At 35.4% G+C, this 22,892-nt stretch overlaps 1 protein-coding gene across 1 annotated transcript in view; it reads left to right on the top strand.

Annotated features, from left to right (window-relative positions):
• The window catches only part of LOC110028579 (magnesium transporter MRS2-F-like), a 53,034-nt gene that overhangs the window by 27,506 nt on the left and 2,636 nt on the right, over positions 1-22,892 (top strand). The window contains exons 2-5 of the mRNA XM_020730487.1: positions 14,916-15,101; positions 20,188-20,316; positions 20,655-20,797; positions 22,250-22,382. Coding sequence (XP_020586146.1) covers positions 14,916-15,101; positions 20,188-20,316; positions 20,655-20,797; positions 22,250-22,382 — 591 coding nt within the window. The remainder of the gene's footprint in view (positions 1-14,915; positions 15,102-20,187; positions 20,317-20,654; positions 20,798-22,249; positions 22,383-22,892) is intronic.

The raw sequence follows: 22,892 nt of genomic DNA, 5'->3' as shown, positions 1-22,892 counted from the left end.
AGAAAAATTCATTCCAATTTGGTTAATTTACATAGATAGTGCAGCAACTTGAGATGCAACCATTGAAATAACTTCAGTATAATATTGATACTTTTTTAGAATTTACCATTTCTGATGGCCATTGAAAATTATTATTAGTCATCTCTTCAATTAAAACATATGATTCATTAAATGGTTTAGACATTAATGAACCTCCAACAACAATATCAATTATAGATCTAGGGGATCCTACTTACCCGTTATAAAATATTAGATTGATTAACCAATATGATAATGCATGATGTGGACACTTTCTGAGGAGTTCCTTAAATCTTTCACAGGCTTCATATATTGACTCTCCTTCATATTGAGTAAACGAAGAAATATCATTTCTAAGCTTAGCAGTTTTCAAAAGAGAAAAGTACTTAGTTAGAAATTTTTTTGCTAAATCCCCCCCCCCCCCCCCACAATAGATTCAAGTGCTAGCAAATTTAACCACATATTAGCTTTATCTCTTAATGAAAAAGGAAAAATGTTAAGTCTATTAACATCGCTTGAAATGCCATTATATTTAAATATAACATAGTTCTAAAAAATTTGTTAAATGTTTTGGATCCTCGGATGGTGTTCTCTTAAATAGGTTTTTTGCACCATTTGTATAATAACAGTTTTCAGTTCGAACGAGTTAGCCGCTACAGTAGGGGTTTGTATGCTTAAATGAATTTCATCTGCTGTAGGGTTTGCATATTCCCTTAAAGGTTTTTGTGTCTTTTAATCTTCATTTTCAGCATTTTGAATTTCAAAATTGTTAGGTGAAGTGCTTGTCTTCTCTTGTAAATTGTGAAGTCCTTTTTGTTTTTGAATTCTTCTAATTGTTCGTTCTAATTCAGAATCGTAGAGTACTAAACCTTCAGATCCTAGACTACGCATGCAAAAAGTAAAATTCAGAAAATAAACTATTTAAAATATCTAAAAAATATTTATCTATATTTTAGTTTTTGCAATATATATATATATATATATATATATTTAAAATTTTTCGGGCTTTGCAAAATTTTTTTAATGTTTTATATATTTTAAAAATAAAGAAGTGCTAAAATTTATTTTTAATCTTCCTTTAGTAAATCTACAGTTCAAATAAAGTTTCTTATGTTAAAAATTTTGTCGCAATCCTTCTATTCCTCAACAATGACGCCAAAAACTAGACCCAACCCGTAATTACGCAAATATTTATACTCCAAAAGATCGCTAAAAACTTGGCCCAAATTATAATTAGTGGCTAGTGTGAATAAATAAGATGATCTAAAAATTATATGATAAGTCTTCACACTAGGGGTACTATGCAAGTATACGTATCGTTTTAAGTAATATATGATTTTGCTTAAAAACCCTAGTATCGATCCCACAGGGAAATGTTCAAAATTTTATGTATTTGACTAAGAAAGACCTTTACATTAAATGATAGAATATATTTTATGAAAATATAAGAGAAATTCGAGTGAAAAATTACGTTTTACCAATTTCTATAGGTGAAACTTAAAAGTAAATGTAGGGATTAAAATTAACTAAAACTAGAAAATTTAATATATGTAAAGAGACTTTCTCCTTGCATTTAATTCATAATCAGTGTTGGACTGCATATGTTTAGAAGTTTAACTGATGTATTTTGACAAATATGAGCAAACCTATTCTTTACTTTTTCCGAGCATAAATAACATCAACTAATCTGAAGTTGGTGTCGGCGTGTATAGTACTGCTGGATAGGTTCTAGCCTCTCGCATCAAAATTGCCCACTATGCACTCTCTATATGACCTACCAGTGTCCCTTAATTCTAACTCTAGACCAAATTGATAAAAGAATCTAGCATTTCACCCTAGAAACATCAATTCTACGCCCATCAAATCTTATCTCCCTATCTATTTGCACTCATCATTGGGCGATCGCCATGCTCTTTCTAAAGTGAAATGTGATACTCACTAGTTAGAGAAATCTTAGCCCTCTCGGGTCTATATGTTTCTCAACAAATTTTAACAAAACAAATGACCAATTTGCAAAATAAATGAAGAATCGGTGAAAATACCATCACAAATTTTTGGAATAAAAGAAGTTTTAAGCAAATCAAATCCACCACATAATTACTTCTTATTACAAGGAGGAAGACGACAAAATATATAAAATAAAAGATATTTATAAAACTCAAATCTAACATACAAAATAAAAGATACAAATACGTATCTCAAATGTTTTCCCAAGCACTCCTCTGAAGTTTTCTGACCTCTTTGACTCCACAAGACTCCTACAAGGCTCACAATACTCCAAAAATCACAAATACTCACAAAGACTCACTAGGGTGGCCACCCACTCTATATGGGTTCCTCCCTTTCTCAAAATGAGCCAAAGACTCTCCTTTTTCATCCAGAATTAATCCCAATATTTACAGCTTTGAAAATCACTAAGGGTTGCTTTAGAATTTTTTTCAAAAATCAATGAATAAAATTGTAACCATTTCTAACGCCTAGGCGCCAACCATGATTTCCATTTGGCACATAGGCGCCAGTTCGACTGTTTTTGGCAATTATCTTGATTTGGCCCATTTTTGCTCCTTTTTGATGAATTTTTGCTCATCTTTTCTTTTAAAATGTTTTTCTTGCATCTGCAACAAAAAATAAAAAAAAACATGTCATTAAAGCATAATATCCTTAAAAATGGGTATGAAATGTGCATATAAAACAAATAATTTTAAGGTGCATCAACCACCTTCGAGATCCCCGCATACTTCAACGGCCCATGTAAAGTTTTTTCTAATTAGTGAGGCTTTTGATGCAACTTAAAAAGATGCGTTGATCCGAACCCTCGACAGCATTAGGATGCCTTCGCTTGATTGACTACTGAGATGCCTGGCATCCCCGTTGGTATGGTTTGTCATCGCCTTAACGTTAGTCTAACCGCTCAGCCTGTAAAGCAGAAGATTCGGTCGTCTGTCAAGACATTATCCGGACCAATTCAAGAAGAGGTATTGAAGTTCAAGCATGTTGGCTACATCTGAGAAGTACAATACTCCTTTTCGGTATCCAACATGGTCATGGTACGGAGGTCGAATGAAAAAAAACTATTTTGTACCTTTTTTTGAGAAAAAGAATCTTACTTTTCTTTGTATAAACTTTTGTTTTATTGCGGAAAAAAAAACCAACCATGGTGTTTAGTCCCAGACTTAACAATGCTTGGGGAACCGAAATATCCATGGACTTCACATTAAATCGAGACCCAGGAAATTGGTTTACCAAAAAAGAAAAAGACGACCAAAAGACTGTCACAATATAAAGAAAAATGACCAAAATAAACATTTTGACGCTTGGTCACAATAGAAAGACGACCACACGAAGTGTTCCGACTCCCGATATCAATAAAGAAGGATGGCCACATGAAGCGATCTGACTCCTGGTCGCATAGCTTAAGACATAAAAAATTTTTTATAAGTCTTGAGGCAATTTTGGGAGGGAATTATCTTTTCAGTAGCGACAAAGCACCGCGAAGAGAATTAAGGAAATCACCCTAAAAACTATAATCAACTACTCCCCTATGAGGCATAAATTGACTAAACAAAATTTTGGGTCTAGTCAAGTACAACTTTAGCCCGCTTAAGAATTAACACCCAAGTGACTCAAGAAAATCACAACCGACCGATGACGACACCATGATGCCCGACTGGCCTGGAAATACGTAGTTAACTTTCAAAGATTAAGGTTTAAGGCGGACAAGCGGCGTAAATAAATGAAAGAAAGACCAATAAGGTCAGTCCAACAGGATAAAAAAGACTGAAAGATCATATTTCATTCCTATAGTCAATTGTTGCAATACTATAGTGTATATCATCTTGATTACATGTAAAAAAAGGGAGAAAGGAATCTAAATCTAAGGATCTTTGGGTTGAGTGTTTCATGAACCTCTATTTGCCACATGATCACCCTCTAATTCAATTTGCTATTCGGAGGCAGAGGGAGCATCCAAGAGCTTCTTAAACTCATTAATATCAAAATATTTTGGGTCGACCATCCTCACTCTCACAATTTTGTCAACTATTATTTTTCGTCGTTCCTCCAAGCATTCAACCTTTATTTTAAGGAGTTCGTCAGCAATCATCTTAGTGGATATCTGCTCGATTAAGCTACTATTTTCTTCTTGGACTGCAGATATCCACTCAGACACTATCTCCAGCTTCACTCTCACATTGCTTAGCTCAGCCTCAGCTGCCACCTCCGCCTCCCTCATTATTGCCACCTCCATCTGCTCTTGGTATCCTATGGCTTTTGCCATAGACTTTGCAGCTTTCTCCCTTATAGCTTAATAGAGTGAGGTCAAATGATAAGTTGAAGCGTAGCCAATAAGTTAGAAGCGGTTGATCGATTGGTATAATTTGACCCGGCGGAGGCTATCTAGGTTTTCTTTAGGCCATCGACCATAGGATATCCACAATAGTGGAGGCATACCCGACTGACTCAATGTTCAATGGGTTCAACACCCACTTGACAGTCATACCGTCAGTATACGAAACCACTGATAATTGCTTACTTAGAATAATCGATTCAAGTGATTTAACTCAAGGAAGAATCCTCTTTTTCTTGTGTGAGCCTCCTGTTGGTCTCCTTGCAATGTCCCAATCCTTGTAACTGGCCCTCAACAACTAAAGCTTCTAGTTCTTTATCTTGTTCTCCTAGCTGATCTGGTGAAACCTCTGAGTTGAGCCAAAGACAACGTATCCATCTGACTCTTCCTTGAATGAGAACATGTTGGAGAGTAACTCCCGAGACTAGGAAACTTCCATCATGTGCATGCATATCACGCAGTCCATGATCGTTACGATGGAATTTGGCTTAATTTATGTGGGAATCACGTTGTAGTAATTCAAGATCGACTGAAGCTCTAAATAAAAGGGTAGCTAAAGTCCCCATCAAAACTGGTCCCACAAGAAAATGAGGTCATTTCGAAGATAGTTGGTAGTGTGGACCTTCGCGTCAACTAGTTCCAACATGACACTTATGTCGTACACTCAAGCGTTGTCTAGCAGCTCAATGTCCAAATCTGTTAAGATAGATCGTGTGGTCGAGATCTCATCGAACCAAAAATATGATGAGAATACTTGGAAGCTATGAAGTTTTGAGAATAACCGACCCAAGGGAAGAAGTGAAAAATGAAAGTATTCACTGAGTTTTCATTTAACCCTATATATAACGTACAAAAGGGATTTGAAACGTCTCACATCCATATATTGATCTCTGAAATACATATTAGATTGGCAAGAGAATTGAGAATACACAATAATTAAACTGTGTGACGGGATCATGGCAACATGAATCTCGGAGAGAAATGTGAATGCATGGCAAAATAAGAGGGACCCACGATCAAATTATGTAGAGATCCTGTCAAAACACTAGTTTACTCTATCGTTGTGAAAATCAATGCCGAGTCGAGAGAAAGATGTCTCAAAGCTCTGACAAGTCGCTTCCTTTGGTATGCGAGCCGAACGACATAATATGTCGACTGAAGGAACGACTCTTCGTCAGATGAATGAAGGAGGTGGTTTGAAGACTAATGCTAAGCTATAGATAAGCTTGGTCGAGAGACACTCGTATGATTCTCACAAGACTTGATTCACCATCACCAAACGGATGGATGTGTACTGACGACGGAAGCCATCATGATCGACCGATTAATCTATTAAAAAATATATTTATAGATTTAAATTATAAAAATGAACCTTAATATCTTAAGCCTCTTATTTAAGAGAAGGATCTAAATGTAATTTTATATTCTGGGCATCTTCTATAACTATAAATAAGGGATCATTTGATGAATAAAGGGTTATATGCTCTCATTCTACTGTTCACTTCCTCTTTGCCTCTCACTTTTCTCTTTTCATACGCTCTATTCTTTGGGTGTGATTTTCTAGACATTTTAGAATTCAACATCTTAAAAGGTGCAGTGAGCGTGGAATCATGCTGCCCACGAGAAGAGCGCAACATAATGAAAGAACTGCAACTCAAGGAGCAGTACAGAGCCAAATACTGGACATAGATAGTACAAGGGAGATTATGTGACAGCAAGTGATGGAAATGAAATGATAAGAGATGAGAGCAAATGGTAGGGTGCCTTTCAAGAGACTTTGGTAAGGGGAAGCCAAAATTCACAGAGTCAGAACCCTCAATAATACGATTGTCAAGAGCTTGATCTGCCAAAGAGACTGGCACCCAAGTATTGCAGAGTTCGATCTGTTCCCAAGAATCGAAATTCTCAACCAATGATAGTTGAGGATTCTCATTACCAAAATAGTGCTGAGTCTGTCTTAGTAGAAAAACATAGTACAACCATCCACCAAGCCGAAAAGTTCCTTTCTTGACAAATCTATGAGGCCAAGCCCTAGAAAAGTTCAAAACTCCCAACTTTAATTCCTATAAAGGTCTCACCGACCTAGCCAATCATGTGGCCACTTCCGAGTCGGTATTAAGATCACCAACACATTCAAATGTCTTTTGTCGCTTACCAAACTCAGGGAGTCGACCCTCAGGTGGTTCAATGCCCTTCTAGTTTGGGTTACCCCTTCTTTCTTCAAATTTAAAAGGTTATTTGTGCCCCACTTTGTCAGTGCGTAGTGGCCACGGAAGAAATCCTAAGCCTTCCTTCAAATCAAGCAGAAAGGAGAGACTCTCTGCTCGTACATCACAAGGTTCCAGCGAGAATCGTTGAAAATACAGAATCTAGAACCCCTAATCGCACAAACTGCCCTGATACAGGTAATAAAAAGTGAACATTTCACTACGCTTTGTGCCTCTGCGAACCAAAATCTTTGGCCAAGTTACTAGAGATGACCAACCACCAGCTACAGAGGAGTATGTTCTTAATGATTGGCAGCTAGTGTGCCACATGTTTCAAAACTTTGAGAAAAACTAATCATTTTGAATGGACCGTTGAATGCGAGGAAGCATTCCGGAAGCTCATGGATTCACTGGCGTCCCTGCCACTCCTTTAAAGTCAGGGGTCGGCCAAAAAACTCTTTTTGTATATGGGAGTCACACCTGAGGCTGCCAGTTCAATTTAAGGAAAGCTCCTTCGGAGTTTCATTACCTTAACATATTTAAGATGCCTTAAAGAGGACAAGGCTGAAGGCGTCATCCGTGAGGTACATTCAGGCGAATACGATAGCCACTTTGGAGGGAGAACCATGACCCATCGAATGCAGCGTTAAGTGTACTTCTAGCTTACACTCCTAGAAGACGCTGGTGACTTTGCAAGAAAAAGTGAGCAATTCCAAAATTATAGTCCTCTGCAACACCAATCGACCCGCCGATTGCAACCTATAACTAGCCTCTGACCCTTCACCACTTGAGGACTAAACATCCTCTGAGTATTTCCACCCTCTATAAGTTAATGCAAATTCCTCATGGTAGCCGTGGACTACTTCTTGAAGTAGATAGAAGCCAAGGCGCTCACTCACGTCACCGCCACCATAGTCACAAGTTTCATTTAATCAGTGCTCATATGTTGACACGGGCTGCCGTTGGTCCTCATAACCGATGACAACACTCGATTCAACGATAAGTTCAAAAAAAAAGTTTTGCCAGAACCAAGGAATAAACCTAAAGTTTGCATTCTTATATCATCCCCGCACCACTGGCTAAGTCAAAAAAACCAACAAAATTGACCTGAATCTCTTGAGGAAAAAGTTAAAGGAGCAAAAAGGAGGTGGGCGGACCTCCCGTCATTAGTATTATGGACCACCTGAACGATGCCTTTGACAGTAATGGGACAAACTCCTTTCATGCTATCTCACGTCATGGAGGCGATGCTACCAGTAAAGTATAACCATTGCAGCAAAATAACTGTTACGGCCTCCACCTTCGATGAGGATATCTTAGTGGAATGGCAAGAAGCCAATGAAGAGGAAGTCAAGCTTGCCCTCGATCTTACTGATAAAATCTGTATTGACTGAGCCTTTCTTCAGAAGGAGACTAAGTGACACATCACTCGATACTTCAACAAGCATGTAAGAGAAAAAAATCTTTATATATATAAATCTTGTCCTGAAAAAAAATTAATTCAGTGGCCCAGGGACAAATAATCAACAATTTTGACTCGACATGGATAGGACCAATCATCATCATCAAGAAAGTCTCCCCAGGAGCGTACTGACTCAAGACAAACACAAAAGACGATATATCTAAAACCTGTAGTGGAGATGATCTAAAACAATTCTTTCTTTGAAAGAAGACGTCTTGTATAAGCATGAGTGAAAATAATGAAAAGAAAAATATTTGTACTTCAACACTTCTCTCTTAATATTTTTCTTGAATTACAAGTTGTGTGTACGACTCAAGACCTCAACCACATTCACAAAATTTGAAAAGCTTGTACACCCCACCAACAAGTTCAAACGACTAGGGAAATAGAAACCTAAAGACTTTCCTCCAGAGTGAGCAAACTAAAACTCTCCTCTGGGGTGAGCAAACTAAAAACCACCATCCGTGGCAAACAACCTAATGACTCCCCTTCAGAGCGAGCAACCTAAAGACTCCCCTCCGGGGCGAGCAACCTAAAAACTCCCCTCCGAGGCAAGTAACCTAATGACACCACTTTAGGGCGAGCAACATAAAAACTCCCCTCCAGGGTGAGCAAACTCCCCTCTAAGGCAAACAACTAAAAGCTCCTCTCTGCGGAGAACAACCAAAAAACTCCCCTCCGTGGCAAGCAACCCAAGGAATCCCTTTTAAGGTGAGCAATCTAAAAACTCCCTTCCGGAGGAGAATTAACTATAAAATTCCGGCCAAAAAGAGCTCAAAAATTTATCGTCAAAGCGCTCGAGTGGCATTCAAATAGACAAAAAATAATTATGATGTTATAAGAAAAAAAAAGTGTGCAGAAAGAGGGCAAAAAATTTTTATTTCGTCAAATTTTTTATCATTACAACCCTGGTCGCACTTTACAAGAGAAACCCCTCACTTCAAGACTCCCCGAGATGAGAAGTTCAGGATATAGCATCTTCGACCGACTCCTAGGGTTCCCTAATAGACTTCTTGGCTAGAGGCGATTGGGTCGATAAGAGCATAGCAAACTTGCCCAGTTTCACATATTTTGCATCGTCTATTCCTAGCCTCATGAAAAGGTTGATTGCAAACTCAATACTGAGGAGAAATTGCTTCGCTCGCTCTTCAAAAAGCATCACAGATGTGGTTGATGAGGTGACTTTCACTGACAATTCGTTTTTTCCTTCAAGCACAACTGAAAGCCATTCTGAAGCTGCCACCAATCTCTCCTCCATATTAGTGAGACAGACCTCTGTTTCATCTGCTCACCACAAAACCTTATTCAGATGGGCCTTGATGACCTTCATTTTTTTCCTTACACGATCAGTTTCGGCTGCAGTGTGGAGATACAAGTTAGACAAATAATGGGACAATGACATCCCCAACAACTGGTATTGATCCACCAAGCACATAACTCAAGAGGGCTGAGGCGGTCTAACTTGCCATTGAAACTCTATGACCATAGTATGTTCGCAAGCTTGGTAGCACGAAACTCCCCTCCCAGTCCACGATCGAACCAATCCCTCTACATATCAATGTAAGCAAAGCAAGAATCAAGGTCCCTCGAGACAAATGCCTTGTAACCTTCTGCATGCATTGGGATCAATTTATTACTTCCCTCCGGGGGTTTGGGGGGGGGGGGGGGAAAGGTGAATCTACGCCGCTTACTTAGTTTTTTGCTTTCCTTCGTCGAGACTTCTGAGGAACTGAGCAACATGATTCAAGTTCGGACCTATGGCTTATCCCGCCTCGATCTAGTCTGGGACTTGTGATCACCACCATCGGGTTAGGCCAAAGCTCAGCGCCTACTCTTTCAAATCAACACCTCGTTGGGATCCTGTTCTTCTCCATCTTCGGGGTCCGAAGACAGTCGACTAGCTTTTCCCCTCTCTACCTGGTCAATGAAACTTGATGCATAGGACTGGGGATACTCTTGATTATAATCGACCCTTCATCCAGAAAAGTATCAGCATTAGATTTCAGGATAGAAGAGTCTCAGCGTAGCCTCCCTTACGTCGCCTGTTGAAAGGGAAGATTTTCTTTCAGTTAAAGTTAATTTATCAGCTCAAAACTGCTGAATAACGACTGTCTATTCAAAGGTAGAAATAAGGAGATCCGAACTTTTAATATTTTTCAAAGGTTCTTTCTCTCCTTCCCCTAATGACTTCTATGCCCTCGACTCCTTCATGGAGGACTTGGCGGCCTTCTTAAAGCGTCATTTCATCTCAACATCAGACAATACACAGTTCCCTGGTCATCTGACCATATTTGCTCTGATTCAAAACATTGTTTATTATATCATCGCAATTATACTAGACTATTAAAAGGCTCTTCCCTTCCATAGATGATGCCAAATCTCAGATCTAAGGTGAAATCTTCTGTCGTTTATATGGCTCACCAGGTGGACGTATAAGGATTCCTTAGTCCTTCGTTGATGCCAAAAATAAGTGAAATTTCTAGTACTTGACCTTGTTTTCAAGGTCAATCAATCAAATCTTTCTTGTCAAAGAAAAATTCACGAAGCAATCTGGGGTCAACCTTGAAGGAGAACACATGAGAAAAGAGTTTTTGGGATCAAGGAACCTCCATCCTACGACATTAAATGACAAAAGTCATGACCGCTGCAATGCATTTTGCCTTTAGTTGGATCGGGATAATGGCTGAGTGATTCATAATGCCTTGGAATTGATCACGATATAGCACGACCCATCCTCCATAATCGTCAATTGCCAGGTCATTTTGGCTTGGGGCCTCTAGCATAATGCCATAATCATAGACATACTTTTTTTGGAGTCTCGAAGCCTTGTTAGAAGACAAAACAGAGCTTCCTGATGCTGGAAATGTCCCAAATATATGGGGAAAATATTTGGAAGCCATGCGGGCACTATGCAAAAAAATGAAGGAACGGCCCAAGGGTGGGGAGAGGAATGAAATGAGGTCATAAAGAGGCCTTAACCTTATATATAACGCTTGAAGAGAAGCTGAAACGTCAATGACTGTACCTCGGGAACACAAATCCCGCATCATGCACAGGAAAGGAAAAATCAAATATTCACATAAATAAGAAAATGATAATACAAGAAACAAATATATATATATATACTCATACATGAAAAATTTCACAAACTGGCTCGTCAACCACCTGTGGAAAGACTAACCCTCGCCTCAATACTTGGAGGTTGAGAAGTTCAATCGACAACTTCTCGTGGAGGGCATACATCTATACATTCAGTTCTTTTATGCTGGCCTCTCTTTGGGCTTCAACTTCTTTCCGAACCTCGACTTCATGAGCGAAGAAATCTGCCATTTCTTCCATACAATGAACTACATAGTCAATCAACTCCCTTTCACCGGTAGTTGACGGGTCCCCCACGGTCTTCTGAGACGTTGGGGCTTTAATCTCGATAGCCTTTGGCGAGTGGAAACGTGAATCAGGTTGTCTACATAACAAAAAGAGGTCAAGTTAGGTTAAGGCACAAAATCTCTCCAAGTCAATGAGTGGGTCAAACAACTGCACTCCTCATATTAAGGAGTCGGTCCTGCTCAGACCAAAAGAAAGACACAAAACTTTAAACAACCATTGGTGGAGAGCCCGCGGCTCTCATCCCTCTAATCTGAGAAGGACCTGCTGTGTCCTTGTTCCCATGTAGCATACCCCCAGAAGTTCTTGGGTGTCTTTTTCCTCCTGACCACCAGGCTTGGTCAATGCTTTACCAGGGGAAACGGTCGGACACTTGCTCGACTTCTGATGCAACAAGAGACATCATTAGACAATTCCTTCTCATCATCATCATCGTGTTCATCAAGTGGCCCACTCTTGAAAGCCATTTGCTTCAGTCGCCTCTTCTTGGAAGGCTTACTGCCCTCGGGATGCTTTCTCCTATCACCGACCAAATCTTCGTCAGGCTGACGACTTTTTGTAGAAATAATTGAGGGACAAATTTTTTCAGCCGATAGTCCAGAAACCTTCAGCAGAATATAGATGACTTGCCAAGATGGACCTTCTTGCTGCTCGTCATTAGAGTATCTTCAACAAGGAACGATCAAAGCTCTGGACAAGAAAAGAGTACGGATATGAAGGTACTCATTAACAACATTTTTATAGGTTGCTAATGCATAGAAATCCAGAGATTAATTATTAAGAATACTGTTTATGAAATAAATGAATTCAATTTAACATTAATTCTCTATTTTTTTATTGCAGCTCAAATGGTACCTTATGAAGACTCTATTGTACTAATGTGTGTATGTGTATGGAATAAATGAATTCAATTTAGCATCAATTCTCTTTTTTTTATCGCACCTATTGCTTTCAGAAATCAAGATAATTTGGAACTAATTATATATATGGAAGGATCATGACAACACATCTTGGAATGAATGTCTAACATAAATTTCTATAGTAACTTTTTTAAGTCCAACATAAATATTTATGTAATTCATTTAATTGACTTGTTGATTTATTTTTCATAAAAATACTCAATCAATACATCTGTCTAAATATTAACTATTCCATCAATTTATTTTAATAATTACAATTATATCAATGAATTTCTATGCTTCCTAAAAAAATTTCTCTCACACATGGCTTAACATAACTTACATAATCATAAAATTTATTTAAGATTATACACAGAGTTTATACCTGAAATTGCCCTTTTGCTTTTCTGATTTGAGTCTTCTCATAAATTGCCTTAAATAATTATTAACAAAATTGAAATTGGTTTAATAAAATATTTTTGTAATTTCATTAAATTAAGTATAATTTAATAACTTAAAGTAAATTAATATTTATTTTTTTTATTTTTTTCTCTCTCCCGCACGCAGCAGGATCCCGCGATCCCTTCTAATCTCACGAGAGGAAGCTTGCGTAAAATTTGAGACGTTCGCTCGGCTTCCTCCTCCTCCTTTCCTCGCAACCGGTCGGAAATGCTCGAGGAGGGCTCGGTTAGGGCAATGGCGGCTACGGTTGGCTATCTCGAGCCGCTCGTTGCCTCTCCTTCCCTCGGGAAATTCGCGAAATTTCCTTCTCTGCTCACGGATGGACGCTAAACAGGTTAGGAAGTTTGATTCCTCCGCCAACTCCCTCTTTTGTTGGATCTCGGAAGGCTTCGCACGGTTGAAGGATTGTCGACGGCACGAAAAGGAAAAAGCACGGGTGAGCCGTTCGTCTCCGTCGCCTTTCTTCTCTTCTTCTTCTTCTTCTTCTTCTTCTTGTTCTTCTTCTTCATTTTCTCCTTCTTCCCTTTCAGTTTCTTCTCCTTCAACGTTCGCTCGGTTTCTCCTCTATCTCACTCTCTATGTTTCTCTCGCTCCCTTTATCTCGCTCTCTCTCTCTCTCTTGATGTGTGTGCGAGTTCAAGTGAGTGAATTAAGGGAATAGCCGCAACTTAACTCTCCAGGCGCGGTGAGCAAAATGATCGAAGGATGCCTGTGAACGACGCTTGTTTCACCGCTGTCGGAACAGATTTTCATTTTTTTTATGTTAATTAAAATGTTTAATTTATTATAATTATAAATTACATGCTTTTTACACTCTCTGGACTTTACCAATTACATGATGGTGGTTTCTAACCATTGGATCTGATTGGTGGGCCTGTGGCTTTCTACTCCCCAATCTGATATGCTTTGGGATAATGTTGGCGCATTTGATTAGTGTTTAATGCATCTTGATAAAGAGCATTAAACTTATAGCTCACCTATAAGAATTGAACGGAGACATACTTCAACTGACTTGGCTTAGATTGAGATCCTACTTAATTGATTGAAATCAATGAAATTTTTCATACATAACTATTGTCTAATAGCTAATATATTAGGTTGTTACATCTATATAGCTCCAATCTTAAAATGTCAATGAACCTGAGATAACAATGTGACCTAGTTGTTAGCAAACCAAACAACGCCACAATTTAGTTGGCGCTTGGCTAATAGATTGATTATCATTTTTTTGTTCATTACCTATTACCACAACACCTTTTCTCTCTTTGACCCGCACAAATTTTTGGCACATACATTTGATGTGAACAAACTCAGACTTTATTTGCGTTGGGAACTAGGTGGAAGCTTAAATATCATGAATGAAAAAGAATATGGAAAAAAAAGGAAGAAAAGCACACAATCCATCCATCCATCCATGAACCAAACAACTAAGATTTGTATTTGAGATAACAATATGACCTAGTTGTTAGCAAACCAAACAACGCCACAATTTAGTTGGCGCTTGGCTAATTGTTAGCAAATCAAACAACGCCACAATTTAGTTGGCGCTTGGCTAATAGATTGATTATCATCTTTTTGTTCATTACCTATTACCACAACACCTTTTGAATGAAAAAGAGTATGGAAAAAAAAGGAAGAAAAGCACAATATATATCCATCCATCCATCCATCCATCCATCCATTTGCTATTTTTGCTGTACAGTTGCCTCTAAAAGTTTGTAGCTTGTATTCTTGTGTTTTCCATTCTTATATCCGTTTCCAACTTTTATCGTTTCAACTGTGCTTTTATGTTCGTTTCAAGAGATGTGTTGAACATGGGACCATCAATGAAAGAGTTACCTTCTTGGCTGCAATAGTTCATTTAACATATATAAATTCTAATCCTTACGTGAGCATAACAAAGTTTTGAATTAGCTGACGGAAGAAGTTTAATTTGTGGCACCAAAGCAATAACAAGCATTATTGTATCCGTCCAATTCTTTATTCATGTTTTAATCTACTCATATTCCTATTCAAATGTCGTTTGCTTCTCATCTATATCATGAATCTCATAGTTGTGCCTGTATATTTTTTTACATATCTTTGATTTAATACTTCATTTCTTTTTGTGTAATCAGTGAATATTTTTCGATGTGAAGGTTGCAGAATCTAGTGATTCGGATGCATATCATGCTGCTAAGGCTGTCCGAAGTTATGAAATACAAACAGGCAGCCCTAGAACAACTTTAGATGCGTACAACAATGGCGGTGCCAAAGTGTTACCTTTTGAGTTTAGAGCACTTGAAGTCTGTCTTGAGTCAGCTTGTAGGCACCTTGAATCAGAGGTATTTGCTCTATTCACCTAGGAATGTTGTGAGAGGATATGTTTTCTTTGCCTATTTACTAAGGTGCTATTTGGGATCACTTTTTATTTATAATCTATATATATATATATTTTTGTAGAGGAAATAAAAAGGTAAGTTTTATCTCAAGTATTTTTCATTTATTAATTTTTAATTAAATATCATATAGGGTGGAAGGTTCTCCTACATGGACAGGTCCACTGACATGGTTGGCAAGGTCCGGTGGTTAGAAGTTCATATTTGGAAAAAAATGAAAATGCCTAAATTTATTTTGGATGTTTTCTGGAGCAATATTACTTTTAAAAATAAACAGTAAAAGTGCTTACAAAATACAAACCAGTAATTTCTTGCTTCAAAATTTTAAGAACAAAAACAAATTTGATTCCAAATGAGCCCTAAATAATTTTTCTACCTTTTCTCATATGCATGGAAGACTTTTGAGATACTGCTGACATTTCAATTTCTCTATAGGCTTTTGACTTGCATATTCATTTTTCTTACTGATTTGCATCAATATTGTTTATTGGTGATCACATCATTTCAATATGCTGAAGGTTCATGTACTTGATGAACACAATTCAAGCTATCTTTCTTAGTATATTTTGATACTTCTTAAAATAGAAATTAATCAATTTCAGTTTTGCTAATGTGTTCTAGGTAATCTTGTCAATAACAAAAATATACTGCCTCATTATAATGGTAACTAGTTCCCAGGTTAACTTTCTAGCATCAAAAAGTTGTACGATTATATATATTATCATGCAAATTTTACCTATTGAAAGTAAATAAGATATTTATTTTTTTTGATAATGATGTGTTAAGCAGCATACAATCAATTTTTTCATAGCTTAAACTGTAATTTGATCCGTAAGGGTTTCTTTTGGATTAAATGCACAAAGGGACTACAGTGCATATAACTTATATAAAATTCTAAACACAATAATCTATTCAAGAAAAAATAAAAAATATTGAGAATTTTCTTAATAATTTAAAATTTGATATAGAGTAGAAAGAAATATGATGCACATACTGAATTTGAAAATAAACTTCAAGGCTGATCCTTCAATGAAATTTTGTAATAATTCTTAATATTTTGATGTTGTAATTTGAAACTTGAACGTTGCATAAAAATTTTCTTGTAATTCATAATAAAAGCTTAATTTTTATGTATAAATAAATTAATAAAGCCTCAAGTTTCATAAAATAAATTAAAAAGTTCATTTGTCATCATTCTCTTTTCATTCACATAATCACTTTCTCCTTTAACCATCATTTTCTTATCTTTAAATTGTGATTCTCCTCCTTTTATGAATCAATTTTTTCTTGTCTTTCTTACACAATTAAAGTAGATGCAGGCCAAAATGAAATAACACTCCATGTGTTTGAACTTTCATTTTGTTTTGACCTATCAATTTTATAAAATATTTCTATTAACATCTTCTAAAGAATCTTTAATCTGTCTCCAAGTGATCACCAAATTGTTGCGTATCAATATCTTTCATTTATCTGATCAACCACTCATAGCTTTAAATAATAGAATCCTAACTAGTTGGTTCAATATCATCTATTAAATTAATCTTCTTTTTAAAGTTTAATTGTATTTGATGAAAGCTATATTATTTGAATGCTTTTAATCTAACTAATTTCTCTTTTTTTTTGTAAGTACCTGTATAAAAAATATAATGAATTCCTTATTACATTTAAAATTTTTGAAATTATTAACCCACTCGAATACACTCTAATTTCTCTCACGCCTATTAACATCCTAAGCCAATTATAAAATCTTAACAACTAATTTTGCAAAGTTGGGGTTGGCACAACATAGATCTCTTACTGCTCTATTGTATTGCATTTACAAAGTTATAAGAAAAAAGTAATCAATTAATGACTTCAAATTACATAGAAACTTCAGTTGTCATACCTACGGATATTTATCTTTGTTGCAAATGACATACTCAATTACAACTAAGTAACCACACGATTTTAAATAGAAAGCTCATACTTTATGATAATTTTTTCATTTAGGTCTCCTACCAAGCTTCTATTAAGTGCTTATAAGCCTTCTATCAACTATCAATCTGATTGTATTTTGGACTGTGAAAAAAAAACTTTAGATTAAGATAATATTCAATTTGATATAATAGTTTTCAAGCTTAACACATCTATTTATGGTCAACAATTCAAGAGCTTTACTCATTTTTTATCTCCAACTCACAATTGATCGCATAACTGATTATGTCTGTTTCATTAAAAATGTAACCCATTCTTTGTCATTTGTGACTATCTACAAATATTCACAGATTCACTATTGCGCTACCTTCCAATTGTAAATTCTATTATTCTAAAAATCTAACCTTGCGAATGATCTCCTTAGCTTATGTATGCTCGCAACTATGGATATTAAAATACTAAATTTTTACTTGCTCTAATCTTTAGAAACAAACATGTCTTAAATTTTATTTTTGCTTATGTATGCTCGTAACTAATGATATTAAAATACTAAGTTTTTACTTGGTCTAATCCTTAGAAACAAGTATGTCTTAAATTTTATTTTTTCTTATGTATGCTCGCAGCTAATGATATTGAAATAAGTCCATGATTATATATATATATATATAGTTAGTATTTCTTACCTCGATTATTTTCTCAACATCTTGTAACATTAGATTGTACATTGAGCTACGTATGTTGTCTAGTATATGTGCGCCATCATCTCCATAAGCATTTGACATGCATTAATTTAAAAAATTAGCACTCTCTAACATTATAAAAAATTAAATGTTTATATATTAAATAATATAAATTATTAAATTACAATAATATTTTTTTTAATAAACTCTATAGGGAATTTTATTCCACACAAAAAGTTTTTACAACAAAAGGCAAGATGAACCTACTACACACCCCATACAACTCACACAAAAACAAAAAATCTAAGGTTCCTTTTCTTGAAAAAAACAAAATACAACTCACACCACCCAACAACACAAAGAAACCAACCAAAACACAAAGAAATCAGGATAAAGAAGAAACATAAGCAACTAATGGAAATCCAACTGAACAAGTTGTTCTAAAACCTAAGGGACCTTCTTAGAAATAAAAGCAGAATTAAGATGATTTCCAAACTTTGCAGCCCAGTTAGCCACATTATTTCCATTTCTCTGTGTGAGTTCAACAAATATACAAGTTATTGGTCAAATCTTTAATTCTTTTCCTCTGTGTATTGATGCTCCAATGATAATCCTTCTTAAACCTGCAATAATTCCATAGAATTAAAAAATCCATCTCTAAATTAATGTATTTCTAGCCATGGTTTTTACCAATCATCAAATCAAACACCGTTGCATCAGCTTCAGCAATCAAGGGGGAAATAGGAATAACAGCAGCAACAAACCAACATATAACAGTGCCTAAAAAGTCAAATTATGAAAAATTAATTTTAGTGATATCTGTAATCACTTGAAGCACATTTTCTTTTCAAATATTGTTCTTATGCATTTAAAATTTTAAAAAGTTTAATGAAAGTTTTTTAATGTTCAGGTGCACCTAATAACTCTAAAAATATAGTGTATGGTGATAAATTATATGTACATCACTCTCTACAATCAGTTCACCTATCTGACATAAGAGGCATTCCTTCATTTATTTTTTTTAGTCTTCCACATTGCTTATATCTGCTTGCAATTCTTTTTTGAGTTGTGAAACTCGCAATTCATAATAGAATGGTGGTCAATAATCTGGTTATTGCGCAATTGCTTTCATTATATGATTAAAACTTTTTAACTTCACTAAAAAATAAATAATAAATAAAAAAAAATTCTCCAACATCACTCTATTGAAAGGAATTACTGCTTGATAAAATCATTTGCTATATGTTTTACAGTTCTATCTCTAACTCTACTCTTGATTCTCATTTTAACCAAGTATCTTTTTTTGTTTGCAAATGATTGTGCTATGTTTTGTTTCCGTCTCAAGTGGCTTGGGCTTACTATGCACATGTTACATGCTTAAGCGCTGAAGTGCATGCAAGAAGAACGCTGATCTATTCAGTTTAATTTAAATTGTAAAATAGAAGGATAACATTAGAATAAAAAAATAGATGCAACAACTGAATCTTCTTCACTTATGATTCGTTTTATCTCCATCAGTGGTTGTTGGATATGACCAATAGAGCTGTGCGCGCATTTGCTTTCTCTATTGCAAAAGATTGATTCTCAACTCAGCGTTTACCTCCTCCATCTTCTTCATAGAAGAATTACACTCGACTATGACTCCACATTCACCTCAACCTCCATCACAAAAGATCAATGCTCAACTCTGCTGGTGTTTGTTGCAGATCTCTGGTCAACTTGACGCTTATGACTTTCATATCAAGTACAGTAGTATATTTATTCATTATATTTTTGAAGTTTTTAAAATTTAATTTTATATTTGGTGTATATTTGGTTGAATAAATGATTGGTTTGTTCTTTTATCTCTTCTCTGTTTAATTTCATGTTTGTATTTTCTTTTTAGTTTTTTTTGTTCTTTTGCATTTGAGCTGTTTATTTTAAATTTTATATAATTTTTTTATATATTTGAGGTGATATTAATATTTTTAATATTTAATTTGATTGTTATTTAATATTGTTTTTCTATTTCACAAGTTTAAGGCTCTAGATAAATATACGACCTGAAAGGTATGAGCACAATAGTTTTGATGAACGCCATTTTATTTTTTTTCTTTATTTATTGAAGTAAAAAGGAACTCTTGTGCATTGTATTGCATTATGTGCTTTGAATACACGACTTGCAGTTTATGCAACTTCTCAAACCTAACTTGGTATAAGATAACCTTTTAATTCTACTTCACTGTGGATAAAATTAAGCAATAAATGTTAACAAATGTAGGATTGCAAATGGAAATTAGCTTGCTAGAAATGGATTTCAGAAGAAAATTTATGTATATTCTAAGCTTCCAAAAGCAGTGGCTTTCCCTTTTTTTTTATCCTTTGATCAATCAACGCTGCTGTATTTCTATTTCGTATCATCCTCCTGACTATTTTCCTTAAAATTATTTCACTCTCAGACATTGACATTGGAACACGAGGCATATCCTGCTTTAGACGAGCTGACCTCAAAAATCAGCACTCTTAACCTTGAGCGTGTTAGACAAATAAAAAGCCGACTTGTTGCAATTTCTGGCCGTGTGCAGAAGGTAAGCCTGATTTAGCAGCCTTAGTAGTCTGTATAATAAGTTCTTCATTTGGAAATGATCCTGCATTGTAGCCTGTACAATAATTTCTTCATTTGGAAATGATCCTGTATTGCAGCCTGTACAATAATTTCTTCATTTGGAAATGATCCTGCATTGTTTGTCCCGTGCTTCCATCTTTTCAGGAAATGAAAGTTTCTCTTCAATCTTCATTCCTCTGAGTTAATGAACTCATGCCAATGCTTGGTTACAGAATGAATTTTCTTTCTTATTGTTTTCAAACTGAATTTGTTTGAGACCTGTAATTCATTCCTCAATAGCTAAACTGTATATATTGGTAGTTAAGGGATGAACTTGAACACCTCTTGGATGATGACATGGATATGGCTGAAATGTATTTAACCGAGAAGCTTGCTAACCAGCGAATTGGTGATAATTCATCAAGAGTTGATACAGGCGATGAACTCGAACTAAATGAGGATAGGTATGTAAATTATTATTATTATTATTATTTTGGTTTTTCTCTACCCTTCTCATTCAAGTTGACGAGAATGCATGTTTTAAACAGTAGGCGATAGAAAATGTGTGTGCTTTTTAGCAGCCAAGCAGGCCTCGTGCATATGGGCACAGAAAACCCTCACATAACTACCATATAATCATAACAGCAAGTCACATCTAAGGCACACCTCCATAAATATGTAATTACCTCAATTGCCTCTATATAAAGGCATACTATATCAAGCAGTGAGATAGATTTGAGTAATAAAGCCAACATACTTATCAGCATTCAGTATCTTTTGCTTTTTGTTAAATTCAAATTTATAAACCAGCTGTTTTATTATTATTTTTTTGTTACATCCTGCAGCTGAGTTTAGGAATTGAGTAGATGCCACTGATAGAATTTTTCAATTTGTGTTCTTATTTCACTCGCAAACTTTGCAATTGAAGGCATTAGCAATTGTAGAGGTAGCACCTTTTGGACAATATTGTGACGCTAAGGATTTTAAAAATAATTCTTTCTCTGAAGTCTAATATAAAAGGTTTACTCCCTTGATTTCTTTTGCATTAATTAGACATTGAAACCTCTAGGTTAGAACCCGCTTACACTTGCATGAGCTCATTTTATGTAGTTAGCTTGTGGTTGTTGTTGTTGTAGATGTTGGTTTTTTTTTTGTGGCATTTTTTTATTCATTTTAGATTGATTATATTGAATAATGGAGATAATATTTGTTATTTAACTTCTAGAGTCGAGCTTAAGTAGTAATTGTGAAATTTGAATTGAGTATAAATTTTACGAACTTGTGATTAAAGTGGCTATGTTATAAGAACTATATTTTTGGGTAATAAAAAGTCAAAGATAAACAAGTTAGACAGTTGAAATGAGCTGATTTAGTGTGTTGCCAAAACTAGGAAGGGTGAATCAATAAATAATTAAATGAGGATTGAGAGGCAAAATGGAAAATGAAAGTTGACTTGGCTTGTTGTACACCAAGTATAGCTAAAGATGCATCAATAACTTGGATAGTTAAATTAATGAGAAAGGATTACGAAAGACAAGGCAAATCTATGGAGAATTGTGAAGATATTTACAAAAGTTGAATTTAATACCTCTACTACTCGAGTAGAATAGATGGATAATGTAGATCCATCTAACAATTGCCAAGATAATTGGCATAAAGCTAGTATTGTTGATGATTTATTTTTTTAACTTGGGCTTTTTTTCCTTCAAATTTTCTTCAAAATGAATATCTTCAAGAATAGTAAAGCTTCCTATTATATTGAATTTTAACAGCTTTTCTTAAAATTTATGCAATGCTATTGACGCATTCTGCTTGCTAATCTATTGAAGCTGGATTCTGTCTTATCTTCTCATTATCTTTTTATTGTAATGTTAAATATAATGTTGAATAGACTATCAAATTTTATATTTTCTCAGGGTGGTTGTCAAAACTGAAACAGAGAGCACCAGTGGAAGCTCAGGTGTTTTTAAGCTTAATATTGAGGAATTGGAGATGCTTTTAGAGGCTTATTTTGTGCAGATAGATGGTACCTTAAATAAATTATCCACGGTATGTTTTACCTCTACTGCGAATTATATTTGTTGTTTTTGCCTAGTGAAGATCAATACAGCACCGCTCGGTGAACAACAGAGGTTTAACTTAAACTGTCCTGTTGTTTATTAACCACTATTCAACTAATGCTACAAAAGTGAGACGAGTGCGTTTCCTTGCTGGGTTAACTAGTGAACAAATTTGAAATCCTTCATTCTTTTTTTCATGCAAGTTTTATGGTGTTTAAAGCTTTATTGGCAGCGAATTTTCCTATTTAGTTTTATTTTTTGGGTGATATGCATACCACACAATTTTGTATTTAGGTATCTAATGCCTAAACTTTGATATTCATTTATATAAAGCTATAATGTCTCAATTACATCAATATATGTATATTTGAAAATTTGTATTTCCAACTTGTTTTAGGTACATGCCACAATTCTTTTGTATTCATTCACATATCTAACACCTAAACTTTGATATTTATTTATGTAATATTATGTCTCGATTACATGAATATATATATAT

The sequence above is a fragment of the Phalaenopsis equestris genome, unplaced genomic scaffold (genome assembly GCF_001263595.1).
Source record: "Phalaenopsis equestris unplaced genomic scaffold, ASM126359v1 Scaffold000515, whole genome shotgun sequence".
Taxonomy (NCBI): domain Eukaryota; kingdom Viridiplantae; phylum Streptophyta; class Magnoliopsida; order Asparagales; family Orchidaceae; genus Phalaenopsis; species Phalaenopsis equestris.
This window is presented reverse-complemented; position numbering and strand designations above follow the sequence as displayed.